Here is a 15406-nt window from a genome sequence, read left to right on the forward strand (position 1 = left end):
AAACCTGGGGGTTTTGTATAAATTTCTTGGCATAATGTAGGTAAAGTGTACAGAGCCTGACTGATAGTACGTGCTTAGTGAATATTACCTATGATGTGAACATATCTATGACTCTATGATGGTATGAATAAAAACAACTAGAAAGGGTAAGAAAAGTTGATGATTAAAGAAAACCTAAAAGATGAGAATGAAGATGAGGATCACGACTTACTTCTCAAGGAATAGCCATAGACACTTTCTTTACCTATATTATCATTTAACTCACACAAATTATTGTAACAGCTGCATAACTGGACTCTCAAGATCCAGTCTCCCCCTAACTTCAGGTATCCACAATATTTTCCTACCACAGAATCTGTTGGAGTAGGGCCAAAGATATAAATAGCTGCATTTTTAACACCTCCACAGGTAATCCTGATAACCATCCTTGCTAACAAATCACTTTCCTAATGAAAATGTGTAATCATGACCTTCTCTTCTCTTATCATCCCAGTCCATCCCCACTGCCTACTCAATAAGATCAAACACATAACCTTGGTAACAAAAGCCCTTTAAGATCCATTCTCAGACTACATCCTCATTGAAAAGAACGGCAGAAATAATATAAGTGGATAGGATAGTTAAAATTCTCTGGTCTGCTACTTTTTCTTAATCAGTAAAGAAACTAAATACTAGAAGATATAAGATTTGCCCCAAGTAACACACCTAGGAAATGCCAGAAATGAAAGGCAAGTCTGTGTCTCTGAGTGCATCACCCCTACAAAAACAGCATGACACTTTCAAAAGTACCCACACATAGCTTCTTCCACATTGCTTACGACTTGATTTCAGTTTTAAAGATCTTACTGTATGTAACCAAATTTCATGAAGCCTTTGCCAAGACTTCTGTCATTTCTGTGAATTCCAACAATGATTTGTTCTTATCTCCTCATGGCACCTCATGCATTGTGGCTTCTTGTGACCATCAAACCAAATGACCTCTAATAGTTCATGGCTCATTCATCTTTTTTATCCCCAGTGATTCTGAACATTCATAATCAAATCTCAGTAGAAAAATACTTGCAAATATATTAAATTTAAACCCTTAATTTTTAAACAATTCTCATCTCTAAAAAACAAAGTGGGTAAAACTTAGTATTAGGACAAATAACAGAACTGTGTGAACAATAACATTAAGGTGGAGGAATTACTTCTGCTGACACTAAGGCCCAGTAATTTTCATTCAGTATTTATTCATCTCAGAATTTTTTTCATACAAATGCTTCATAATAATACAGTAACATCAAAGGCAATATGATTAACTAATCAAGGTTGGCCCCATTAGAATTGATTGAAATTTAACTTCACCTTATGTTCAAAACTTATTACACAATTTCTCCCAAATGATGTACCTTAGTTTTCTGGAAACACATATTTTCCAGAAACAGGTTACTGAATATCTTTGTTTACATGAAAGCCAGACTCTACTTACAACTATTCTACTCCAACTTTAGACATTCTTTGCCTAAAAGATAATTTCCATGTAATGTATTGACCTATGGAAAGCATCTGATTTGCTATACTGTTTGGTTTCAATGTTGATCCCTGGATATTAATGCCCATTTCAACTTTTTTTTTTTTTTTTTTTTTTTTTTTTTTTTTTTTTTTTTTTTTTGCTGTACGCGGGCCTCTCACTGCTGTGGCCTCTCCCGTTGCGGAGCACAGGCTCCGGACGCACAGGCTCAGCGGCCATGGCTCACGGGCCCAGCCGCTCCGCGGCATATGGGATCCTCCCAGACCGGGGCACGAACCCGTATCCCCTGCATCGGCAGGCGGACTCTCAACCACTGCGCCACTAGGGAGGCCCCATTTCAACTTTTAATATAATGTCATGAAAAGAATGAGGGTGGACATGTGCATACAGAACAAATTTCAGTTCTAAATAGCATAACACAAAGCTGTGGCAAAGGCCTACCTTTCTTTTGTCTTCACCTCAATAAACTGATATATAGCCTTTTGGTTTAAGTGGCAAATTAAACACACACCTATCTTCTCACCTACTTAAGGCCCCAATCAAATGACACATATAAAAATTATATAAACTCAGATGAACAAAGAGAGTATAAAAAGGGACAAAGTAGGCAACAGTATTATGGAAAATGGAAAGCAGAGAGGGCTAATTTGCACAAGAGTCTCCCATAAAGACTGAATGCTTAGAAGTAGTAGGTAAAGAAAAGAGGGGGAGTGTGCCTGGGCAGGGGCAGAGAAAACAGGAAGTTATTTTGAAAGTCCATCTATGACACAATACACCTCTACATTCACACCAGATGCAGAAAGCCATCAACAGACACCTACCCACCAGGGATGAGAGAAGAAGATAGTTTTTTTCTTAGAGATGTTGACTGGGAAAGACTGAGGTCTTAGATACAGGAGCAAGGCATGGCAGGGTACAGGGGTGAGGCAGGGGACTAGAAACAAGGGTATTATTTACAAACCTAATTACAGAAAAATTCATCTGCCCCTCACCCACCCTTAGAATTCTATAATCAATCAACTACCAATCTGAAACAAAGGCAGAATGAAGACATATTCAGACATGCAAGGACATGAAGTTCATCTCTCATGCTTCCTTAGAATGCTTTTGGAGGATATCCTCCAACAAAAACTACATAGTAGGGACTTCCCTCGTGGTGCACTGGTTAAGAATCCACCTGCCAATGCCGGGGACATGAGTTTGAGCCCTGGTCCGGGAAGATCCCACATGCCGCAGAGCAACTAAGCCTGTGCGCCACAACTACTGAGCCTGCACTCTAGAGCTCGTGAGACACAACTACTGAGCCAACATGCCACAACTACTGAAGTCCTCGCACCTAGCTCCCGTGCTCTGCAACAAGAGAGGCCACTGCAATGAGAAGCCCGTGCACTGCAACAAAGAGTAACCCCTGCTCGCCGAAACGACAGAAAGTCCACCACATGGCAACAAAGACCCAACGTAGCCAAAAATAAATAAATAAATTTATAAAAAACAAACAAACAAAATCTACAGGGTAAACCAAGAGAGAAGGAAACATGGGATCCAAGAAACAGTGGATCCAATCCAAGAAATTAGTGAAGAGAGCCATTACCTCCCTTGAGTGTTCCAAAATATCCCAGATCATGAGGTGCTTCACACAGGCAAATGCAAATCTTCTCTAGAAGAATACACCTTCAACTAGGCTTCAGAATTCCTCCAATATAGTTATTCAAAGACAAGGAACAGGGCTTCCCTGGTGGCGCAGTGGTTGAGAGTCTGCCTGCCGCTGCAGAGGACATGGGTTCATGCCCCAGTCCAGGAGGATCCCACATGCCGTGGAGCAGCTGGGCCCGTGAGCCATGGCTGCTGAGCCTGCCCGTCTGGAGCCTATGCTCTGCAACGGGAGAGGCCACCACAGTGAGAGGCCAGTGTAAAAAAAAAAAAAAAGTAATCAATCAAAGAGGGAAATAAAGCACCATGATAAACAACCAGCAGAAAACTATCTGGAGCAAAGACTCCAGATATTGAAATTATCAGACACAAATTAAAAAATAACCTGCTACACCTTCCCAAAATCACTTTGAGCCTGGGAAATAAGCTGCTCAACCCCTCCACTAGTATTTCTTCTTTAAAAACTGCTATGTAGAGAAATCTGAACTCTATTTCCTTTATAAAAATATGAATTCTTCAACCAGGCTCCTAGTGACAGGCTTAGGTTTCCTTTAAGTCCAAGGTTATTTTTTGTAGCTTTCTTTTTTCCTTTTTTATACTAAACAAAAGCTAGTGATGACTTCCCTTGAAGTATTCACATGAAAAAAAAGGACCACATTTTCAAGAAAAAAATAATAAAATAACCTGCTTACTATGAAGACAAGCTTGAAAATATCATCCCTGTAGGGGATCACACACAATCTAGCATTTCAAGTAGAATAAAAGATCTACATTAGTTTTGATATGTAACATTTCATTACCATCAGTTTTCTGCAGGGGTCAATGATGCATTCTGTATATAATCCCATAAGGTCAAGTTTGTTAACCATGATTTTTTATATCATACTGACTTTTTGTCCAATGACTCAAGTTAAAAATAAAGCAAGAAAAGATACAGGGCTAAAACCACATAGAAACAAAGACACATGGACACCCTTAAATGTGCCAAAAGCAGTGACTCTTGAGCTCCACTCAGAAATGCTCCTTAGACTAGGTTGATTGTCAGGGAATTCAACTGTGAAGGAAAAGGATGTGTACAAAGGACTGAAACACATCCTTGAAAACTGGGTCTAAAAGGTAAGACCCGGTTTTTCACTTTTTAAATCTTCATTGAAGTGAAAGACTTAAAATCTTCATTGGCATACTTCCCAGCATTAAAATCAAGTTATAAGGTTTCCCTGGTGGTGCAGTGGTTGAGAGTCCGCCTGCTAATGCAGGGGACACAGGTTCATGCCCCAGTCTGGGAAGATCCCACATGCCGCAGAGCGGCTGGGCCCATGAGCTATGGCTGCTGAGCCTGCGCGTCCGGAGCCTGTGCTCCACAGCAGGAGAGGCCACAACACTGAGAAGCCCACGTACCACACAAAAAATTTAATTAATTAATTAATTAAAAAATTAAAAAATAAAAAGTAATCTTGAAAAGACAACCCTCAGAATGGGAGAAAATATTTGCAAATGAAGCAACTGACAAAGGATTAATCTCCAAAATTTATAAACAGCTCATGCAGCTCAATAGCAAAAAAACAAACAACCCAATCCAAAAATGGGCAGAAGACTTAAATAGGCATTTCTGCAAAGAAGATATACAGACTGCCAACAAACACATGAAAGAATGCTCAACATCATTAATCATTAGAGAAATGCAAATCAAAACTACAATGAGATATCATCTCACACCAGTCAGAATGGCCATCATCAAGAAATCTAGAAACAATAAATGCTGGAGAGGGTGTGGAGAAAAGGGAACACTCTTGCACTGCTGGTGGGAATGTGAATTGGTACAGCCACTATGGAGAACAGTATGGAGGTTCCTTAAAAAACTACAAATAGAACTACCATATGACCCAGCAATCCCACTACTAGGCATATACCCTGAGAAAACCATAATTCAAAAAGAGACATGTACCAAAATGTTCATTGCAGCTCTCTTCACAATAGCCCGGAGATGGAAACAACCTAAGTGTCCATCATCAGATGAATGGATAAAGAAGATGTGGCACATATATACAATGGAATATTATTCAGCCATAAAAAGAAACGAAACTGAGCTATTTGTAATGAGGTAGATAGACCTAGAGTCTGTCATACAGAGGGAAGTAAGTCAGAAAGAGAAAGACAAATACCGTATGCTAACACATATATACGGAATTTAAGAAAAAAAATGTGTCATGAAGAACTTAGGGGTAAAACAGGAATACAGACACAGACTTACTGGGGGTGGGCTTGGGGATATGGGGAGGGGGGGGCTGTGACGGGGTGGGGGAGAGGCATGGATGTGTATACACTGCCAGGCGTGGGGTGGATGGTTGGTGGGGGGTGGCCGCGTGGCGCGGGGGGATCGGCTCGGTGCTTTGTGGCCGCCTGGAGGGGTGGGATGGGGAGGGTGGGAGGGAGGGAGACGCAGGAGGGAGGGGATGTGGGAACAGATGTATATGTATGACTGATTCACTTTGTTATAAAGCAGAAACTAATAAAAAATATAAATAAAAAAATAAAAAGTAATCTTGGTGTGGATAAGTACTTTTTACCTGTGATTTAAAACTCAGAAGCCATGAAAGAAAAAATTAATCAATTTTGTTTAAAAATAAAGCTTTGTAACAAATAAAAACACCATTCTGTACAAAGTCAAAAGACCAAAAACAAAACTAATAAAATATATTTGCAACTCATGACAATGGGCTAATCACCTTGTTATGGAAGAGAACCTACAAATTGATTTCTAGAAACCAACAAGCCTAGAATGAGATATACAGTGGCTCTTAAGCACACGAAATGATGCCCTATTCATAGTAAGACAACTGCACTCTCAGTTATGAGTAAGTGACAGGATCTAATGTTCAGCATGGTGACTGAGTTAACAATACTGCATTGTACACTTGAAAGTTGCTATGAGAGTAGAGCTTTAATGTTCTCACCATACAATGAGAACAACATGGTAATTATGTGAGGTGAAGGCTGTGTTAACTAACCTTATTGTGGTAAACATTTTGTAATATATATGTGTATCAAATCATCACATTGTGACTTTTGGTCATCTGTATGTCTTCTTTGGTGAAATGTCTATTTAGGTCTTCCACCCATTTTTTAATTGAGTTGTTTGGGGTTTTTTTGATATTGAGCTACATGAGCTGTTTGTATATTTTGGAGATTAATCCTTTTTCCATTGCTTCGTTTGCAAATATTTTCTCCTATTCTGAGGGTTGTCTTTTCGTCTTGTTTATGGTTTCCTTTGCTGTGCAAAAGCTTTTAAGTTTAATTAGGTCCCATTTGTTTGTTTTTGTTTTTATTTCCATTACTCTAAGAGGTGGGTCAAAAAAGATCTTGGCTGGTTTATATCAAAGGGTGTTTTTCCTACTTTTCCTCTAAGAGTTTTTATAGTGTCTGGTCTTACATTTAGGTCTTTAATCCATTCTGAGTTTATTTTTATGTATGGTGTTAGGGAGTGTTCTAATTTCATTCTTTAACCTGTAGCTGTTCAGTTTTCCCAACACCACTTATTGAAGAGGCTGTTTTTTCTCCATTGTATATTCTTGCCTCCTTTGTCCTAATTTAGGTGACCATATGTGTATGGGTTTATCTCTGGGCTTTCTGTCCTGCACCATTGATCTGTATTTATGTTTTTGTGCCAGTACCATACTGTCTTGATTACTGTAGCTTTGTAGTATAGTTTGAAGACAGGGAGCCTGATTTCTCCAGCTTCGTTTTTCTTTCTCAAGATTGCTTTGGCTACTCAGGATCTTTTGTGTTTCCATACAAATTGTATGGAATTAGAAAATTAGAACAAAAATTTTTGTTCTAATTCTTTGAAGAATGCCATTGGTACAGATGGCCAAGAGTCACATGAAAAGATGCTCAACATCACTAATTATTAAAGAAATGCAAATCAAAACTACAATGAGGTATCACCTCACACCGGTCAGAATGGCCATCATCAAAAAAATCTACAAACAATAAATGTTGGAGAGGGTGTGGAGAAAAGGGAACCCTTTTGCACTGTTGATGGGAATGTAAATTGATACAGCCACTATGGAGAACAGTAATGGAGGTTCCTTAAAAAACTTAAAATAGAACTACCATATGACTCAGCAATCCCACTACTGTGCATATACCCTGAGAAAACCATAATTCAAAAGGACACATGTACCCCAATGTTCATTGCAGCACTATTTACAATAGCCACAACATGGAAACAACCTAAATGTCCAATGACAGATGAATGGATCAAGAAGATGTGGTAGTATATACAATGGAATGTTACTCAGCCATAAAAAGGAACGAAATTGGGTCATTTGTAGAGATATGGATGGACTTAGAGTCTGTCATACAGAGTGAATTAAGCCAGAAAGAGAAAAATAAATATCGTATGTTAATGCATATATATGTGGAATCTAGAAAAATGGTACAGATGAACCTATTTGCAGGGCAGGAATAGAGATGTAGATGTAGAGAATGGACATGTGGACACAGGGCGAGAAGGGGAGGGTGGGGCGAATTGGGAGATTAAGATTGACATATATACAGTACCATGCGTAAAATAGCTAGTGGGAACATGCTATAAAGCACAGGAAGCTCAGTTCAGTGCTCTGTGATGACCTAGATGGGTTGGATTGGGGGTGGGGTAGGAGGGAGGCCCAAGAGGGAGGGTATATAGGTATACACATAGCTGATTCACTTCACTGTAAAGCAGAAACTAACACAACATTATAAAGCAATTATACACCACCAACAAAAAAATCATCACATTGTACACCTTAAACTTACACAGTGCTGTATATTGATTATATCTCAATCAAGCTGGAACAAGAACCCACCTTGAGACACCCTTTTTATCAGATTGGCAAAGATCAAAGAGTTAGCTAATGTTCTGTGCTGGCAAGTTGTGGGGCATGGCCCCCACCTCCCATGGCCTGTGGAATACACACAGTACAGCCTCCAAGGGGGGCTAGATGGCACTGTTTTGCTAAATTTAAAAATGCACACACCCTTTGAACCTAGCAGCCCACTTCAGGGAGTTTTTCCACCAGAAATACTTGCCAAGGCATGAAATGGCACATATCTAAGAACATTAATTGCAGCATTGTTTGAAATAATGAAAGACTGAAAACAGCCTCACTGTACCTCAGTTGGGAGCACTGATTTAAGTGTATTATGGTGCATCCATGTGTCGATGAGGCCAACCAATAAATAATGTAAAATAGGAATAGAAAACAGTTTTATTTGAGCCAAACTGGGGACCATAGCCCAGAAGACAGCCTCTCAGATAACTCTGAGGAACTGCTCCAGAGAAGCATGGCTTTCAGCACAGTTTTATATCTTGTTAGAACAAAGAACATTAAACAAGTCAGGGATACATTCCTTCAAGTTTTCAAAAAACAGATCAGCACATACACAGTAAGTCAGTATGGCCTTGGCACCTGGGAAGCGGGCTTATCATAGAAGGAGTACCAGCATTGGTGTCCCAGGAAGGGAGGCATTTAATCTTTATTTTTAATATGGACATTACTTTTGGTCAATGTGTCCGTTTCTTTAATAATTAAAGCAGATGTACAATGTATGTTTGATAGGCCACAAACAGGCTGTTTTAGTTAACAACAAATTCAAGTTAACACATGTATAAGCCAGAATGACTTCCCCATACTTCAATATGTGAATATTTCCTTTATCACAAGCAATGGAATATTTTGCAGCCACCAGAGAGGATGAGAAAGTTCTATAAGTACTGCAATGAAAAGATCTTTGAGATATGTCGTTAAATAAAAGCAAAATGCAGGACAACATATCTAGTATCTGTGTTATAAAACAGTTGGGGGTTGTATATGTATAGACTATCTCTGGAAGGACACATAGAATCTGGTAACTGCTGTTGCCTCTGGGGAGGGAAACTGGGAAGGTGGAGGAATGGGAGAGAGGCAGCTGCTTTTCACTGTACAAGTTTTGAATTTGTACCACGTGCTATCAAAAAGGAAAAAAAGAAACCACATTAAATCACTTAAAAAACAGTGATATATCTACTGACTAACACTCAGAGGACAACGCAGCCACTCCTCCCACTTCCTTTCTCCTCCCCAACATTTATACACAGAGTAGCTGGCTGAGTATAGAATTTTCCCTTATAATGTAGCCCTGGGAATAGAAGTGCATTTTATAACCCATAAGCCAACTGAAGGCATTTTACTTTAAAGAGATGTGTCAGGCCTCAGCAAATTATTTGTTGGAAATAGTGAGGATCACCTGTTTACTAATTTAACACACATCTGTTGACATCACTATGTGCTCAACTTGAGTTGGGTGCTGGGCCAAGTTCTTAACATTAGCTCACAGCCTTCTTGGGGAACTAGACAAAGAGATGATGATAACCCAATCTGGCATGCCAGGAGCTACTGGCAGTTCCATTTTTGCAGGGTAAGGTAGGGAGATGAGGCTGGAGAGTCTACATGGATCTGGTTGTGAAAGGTCTTGAAGGCCTTGCTTTTAAGCAGGTGGGACCTCACCATCTGTAGGGTGGACACGTCACTGGTTGCTGGAGTGGAAGATGGACTGGACCGCACCAGAAAGATTGGTCAGGAGGCTGGGGCAACTTACCAGGGGGAATCTGGCATATGCCTGCCTGAAAATATATTTATAATTCTTTATTTTTTGTATCTAAGAGCTAGAAATTATAAAATAACATCAGGTAATAATCAGGGTTGTGTCAGAGAGCAACCCTGTACATTGGTTAAGGTATATTGCTGCAATAAATTAGCAATTGAACTTTAGGTGGTTAAGTAGTTTTTCCAACTTTGGAATTTCTTATTCATTACAAGGGAAATTAATTGGGAAAGAAAAAAATCAGAAAAATTTACAATCTTTTATGCTCTAGTAAAATTTATATATCAGTGGCAACTCTCTGTAGCTTAGAAGTTTGAAATGCAAAAGCTAAAACCTGGCAGTAGCTTCCTTTGTGTTAAACTGCCAAAGCTCATCACACAGGCTGGTCCGGCTGTGTGGTCTCGCCTCTTCCCATCCAACCTCATCTTGCTCACATGGTTCCCAACTCTCTCTACCCACACCCCCCACTTTTTAAAAAAATTTATTTTTGGCTGCGTTGGCTCTTCGTTGCTAGTGTGGGCTTTCTCCAGTTGCAGTGAGCATGGGCTACTCTTCCTTGCAGTGCACGGGCTCCTCATTGTGGTGGCTTCTCTTGTTGCAGAGCATGGGCTCTAGGTGTGCGGACTCAGTAGTTGTGGCACACGGGCTCAGTAGTTGTGGCTCACAGGCTCTAGAGCTCAGGCTCAGTAGTTGTGGCACACAGGCTTAGTTGCTCCGCGGCATGTGGGATCTTCCCGGACCAGGGCTCGAACGCATGTCCCCACCATTGGCAGGCAGATGCTTAACCACTGCACCACCAGGGAAGCCCCAGACCCGTTATCTTGAGATGGCATAGTCGTGGGTGTGCTGGGAAGTGTTTGTGCCAGTAGGGAGTAGTGGGGGATGGGCTGGATGTGCTAAGGATGGCACATTACCATCTAACCCTGGAGTGTCCCAAACAGTGGTCCTCATCTTCTATCACGGTGTCTATCAGTAAAACTAGAAAAGCGAGGTGCAGAATGAACTGCTCCTCCTAGGAGGTTGGGGTAGAGAAAAGTCCCTGTCAATAATTGCTTAATTCTTGTTAGGCACAGATAAGACAATTCATATGAATATATTTTTTATAAACTAATTCAGCAATATAAGCTTAATATTATCTACATTACTTTAGAATTTTTCTATAACAAGGTATTTGCGAAAAGTACTATGAGATAAAGTATGTTAAAGAAATTTAAAAAAATAAATAATTGCCCAACTTTTGTCTAATACCATGCAGATCAGCTGGCAGAAGAAAAGGTGGCTGAGGGACTTTAACTCAGAGTTCTCAAAAACGCACTTTTGGGGGGTTAAGCCAAAGGTCAGACTGCCAGTGTGGAGAACATACTTCAGATTTAAAAAGTATGAAATAGCACCCAGGCAAATTTTGGCTCACTTAGTTGAGAAGGTCATACCATAAGCTATTAATCATATGGCATAATATAATAAAGCCACTGCTAATGGTCTGGTCAGATGAACAGTACTATCATAAATATATCCAAGTTGACTCAGGCATTTCTAATAGGCCATATACTTTTTGCCTCCCCAGCCAGGGATGAGTGACTAGGCATCTCAGATGTCTAATTTCATGAAGACCCAAGCCTGACAGTGGTGGGCTCAGGGAAAGTGGAGTGTAATCATATGGAGGGCCTTCAGACTGCACTAATGCTGGTGGAAGGACAGCTGCTGGAGCTGCCACTGGGATGAGTCTTGGCCTTAGCCCAACTGCAAGCACATTCCAAGGGGCAGCAGCTCTCATTAAAAACAAACAAAAGGAACAACAAAGTTAGCTGAGAAATATGTTCCTTGTGAGGGATTCAAGGCAAGGAGGTAATAGTGAGGACAAGGCGGGCCATAGGAATAGTACTGAAGGCAGATCTCTGTGGCAGTGAGCAGTTTTCCAAGTTTATTGTAGAATCTGGGGTTGCCAGCCATGTAAGGCTGCAGATGAACATGTGTGGGCCCAGAGCATGGAGAGTTCCAAGCAACCTCTTGAAATGCTGCTTCACCTGAAGCTCAATAGGGAAGAAAGGATGAGTTGCTGATCATCTAACAGGAGATGCCTACCCACACCAGTGGCCTTTATTAGGTGGGAGCTGAATTTAGAGAACTTGGGTATTTAAAGCTGCTGGAAGCTTCCAAGTCTATGTTCAACCTGAAGTCCTGATTCCACCATGAAAGACTATCCTCTCCTGTAACTTGGAGCTGAGGTGCAGCATTCGTAGGGGCCAGCAGTTGCCCAAATTGATAGAGAGTACTTCCACAGACCAGGAACCTGTCACACTGCTTCCCAGACAACAGTTGACTTGCTCTTCCATCTTCATGCTGTAGCATGTTCCAGTCTGCAGTAGTGCGGGATCCACATTCTTTGTGGTGGGGAAGGGGAGGTGCCCCCAGAGGCTGTGTGTGAAGGGACACAGATGTTATTTTATCTGTGACTTCTACTGATAGCACTGAAGAATTAAAGATAGTGAAGGAACTGTACCTGCAGGACTAGAGTATTACTCAGACTTCTGGGTGTGGACACTGCCCCTGCCAGAGAATGTCATGGTGCTGTTGACTACTCCATGGAATTACTCAACATGCTGCTTACCACTGTCAGAACGGGGTAATCTTTAAGTGGTGGAATACCCAGGTGGAGGACAGGAAATGGCCACTTCCAAATGCAAAATCAGAAATTCAAAGCTCTCTGTGTTTTCTGTGAACACAGTTGATACCTTCAGAAAAGTAGACAAAAGCAGGGCAAGAACCAGGATGCAGCAGTTCAATATTCTGGGAGTAACAAATATACGCTAATGCAGTGGACACAGAGGATTGCCCAGCCAAGGGAAAAAGTAGGTGAGAGCATTTTGACAACTCCCTTCAGGCTCTAACCTCCCTTGTCAGATGCACATCAGGAAATGGCAAGTCACGGAAGTGGCAGTGCCCAGAACATCTCTAGGTGGCTGGGATCGTCACACCTGAAGCTGAGCATGCCCCTGACTGCCGTGTGTAGAGTAACTGCAGTGCAGAACAACAGGCGGGGGGAATGTCTGCACAGATTAAGCCCCTACTTTAGGGATTATTCGAGGGTCAGAGTCAAACTGAAGCCCAGGGGAACTGGGTAACTCAGGAATTTTTATCAACCTCTGCCTTCCAGATAGGGGTCCTGAGTTCTGAAAGCTGGGTTTGGAGCAACATCCAGAATCATGGACTGTGTGTGAGGTCAGATCACCACCGTCTTCAAGGGCAAACTGGGTGGTAGTAAGTGACGTAATGTTATCAGTTAGGAGTTGCTAAATCAAAAAGGGACACGCGGTTCAAATGAATTGTCCCAGGAGAAGAATACAGGTAAGAAGCCAGTGGACACACGAACCAGGGAAATCTGACAAAAGGTGGTCTGAAGCAGAAGGTGGGGAGCATAAATTAAGTAACTCCTGGGCCAGTGCACAGGTGACTGCACTTTCCTTACACTGGGTGTAAGCGGTGGGGGTGAGGAAAATAAAGGGTTCCATTAAAGGTAGAAACCCTCCTGTATAAGAGAATCAAGTATGGTAAAATGCTTACAGACCATTTTCTTATTGTTTTTGTTCTTGTGCTTCTCAATTTTTACAATTTTACAATTTCTCTTAATGGGCAACTAATTTCTCTGTTGTTAATGAAGGTCCATGTTGGTTCTGATACTTGGTAATTCAGACTAATTCAGACTATTCAACTGAGGCAGTTCTGAATTATGAGGAGTGTTTGCCATTCTTAAGTTCTCAAAACCCACACTACTGTGAACCTTGACTCTCAGTAAATAAAATGACTATCTTCATGTAAGCTTTCATGGTTATTCTGTAGGATGGAAATTCTCTTGCATTCAATAATTAATACACTTAGTCTCAAAGCTCTTCCATATCACTTTTCTCCAATATGATGTCTCTGATGCTGAATGAGGTTTGCAGTCTGATTGAAAGCTTTCCCACATTTATTACATTTATAGGGTTTCTCTCCCGTGTGAATCCTCTGATGTTGAGTCAGGTGTGTACTTCGGATAAAGGCTTTCCCACAGACTTTACATTTATAAGGTTTTTCTCTAGTATGAATTCTCTTATGTTGAGTGAGGGCTGAATGGTCACTGAATGCTTTCTCACATATATTACATGCATAAGGTTTCTCCCCAGTATGAATTCTCTGATGCTGGGCTAGGGCTGATTGGTCCCTGAAGGCTTTCTCACACAAACCACATCTGTAAGGTTTCTCTCCAGTATGAATTTTCCGATGTCGAGCAAAGGATGAATTATCCCTGAAAGCTTTCCCACATTCGTTACACTTATAAGGTTTCTCTCCAGTATGAATTCTTTGATGTTCAGTAAGGGAAGAGTTCACCCTGAAAGCCTTCCCACATTCATTACATTCAAAAGGCTTCTCCCCAGTGTGAATTCTCTGATGCTGAAGAAAACTTGTACTCTGATTGAAGGCCTTCCCACATTCATTACATTTATAGGGTTTCTCTCCACTATGAATATTCTGGTGTTTGGTAAGATGTGCCCTGCACACAAAGGCTTTGTCACATATGTTACACTTAAAAGGTTTCTCTCCAGTATGTATTCTATGATGGTGGGCAAGGTGTATGTTTCGGATAAAAGCTTTTCCACATAAGTTGCATTCAAAAGGCTTCTCTCCAGTATGAATTTTCTGATGATAAGTAAGTGAGGAGCTCACTGAGAAGGCCTTGCCACAGTCCTTACATTCATACGGCTTCTCACCAGTGTGAATTCTTTGGTGATGGATGAGGTGTGTGCTCTGGTGAAAGGCTTTTCCACATTCTCTACATTCATATCGCTTCTCTTTAATAAGAATTTTCCGATTTGCATTAAGTTTTTCAGTATGAATCTTCTGATGTTTATTGAGGGTTGAACTCTTAGTGAAGACTTTTCCACACTCACTACACTCAAAGGCTTTTTTGCTAGATTGAAATCCCTGACTCTGAACAAAGGATGAGCTCGTGGTGCAGTGCTTCTCAGATTCATCACATTTCTGGTCACCAACCACAGGTGAAGTTTTCTCATGAGCTAGCATCACTTGCTGCAACTTTATCTCCTGGCTTCCATGCTGCCATTCCAACAGTGTATCATATTTCCAGTGACTATCTCTAGTGAATCTTTCCTTTATCATCCACTGACCCAATTCTCCTTCAGGAATATCTGCCTTGAGGGTTGATTTCTTACTCACAGGTGTAGTCATCCAATCTGAAAGACATCAAAAATTAAGTCTGTTTTATCCTAGTAAAACATCTAGTTGGGATAAGAACGTGACCTTGTTTATAATGCTAACAGAGAGGTTGTAATTTTGAAGATTTCTTGAAGTGAAGATAAAACAGGAAAAGGGAGAAGAGGTGAACAGAGGACATGGCAGGAAAGGGCTGACAACTATACAATGTATGAAGCAGGAGAGCTTGGAGCAGGCATTCAGAAGTCACAGGGCTGAGCTGGGATCCTGAGTACAATATTTATTTTCTTTGTGATTACAGAGAAGTTACCTGAATTTTGAAGCCTCAAAAACACCTGTAAGACCACACTATGCTAACAGATAAGAAAAAATTGTACCTTATTTGTTTTAGTGATATAGTCTTTAAAA

At 40.8% G+C, this 15406-nt stretch overlaps 1 protein-coding gene across 6 annotated transcripts in view; it reads right to left on the bottom strand.

The window, feature by feature from the left end:
• Positions 1–10870: 10870 nt before the first annotated feature.
• ZNF454 (zinc finger protein 454) overlaps positions 10871–15406 on the bottom strand; it is a 49515-nt gene continuing 44979 nt past the window's right edge. For all 6 annotated transcript variants that reach the window (XM_082620358.1, XM_082620360.1, XM_082620357.1 and 3 more), the window contains one exon: positions 10871–15018. In XM_082620358.1, coding sequence (XP_082476484.1) covers positions 13685–15018 — 1334 coding nt within the window. In that variant the 3' untranslated portion in view covers positions 10871–13684. The remainder of the gene's footprint in view (positions 15019–15406) is intronic.

This window comes from Mesoplodon mirus (assembly GCF_964341445.2).
Source record: "Mesoplodon mirus genome assembly, chromosome: 5".
NCBI classification, from domain to species: Eukaryota; Metazoa; Chordata; class Mammalia; order Artiodactyla; family Ziphiidae; genus Mesoplodon; species Mesoplodon mirus.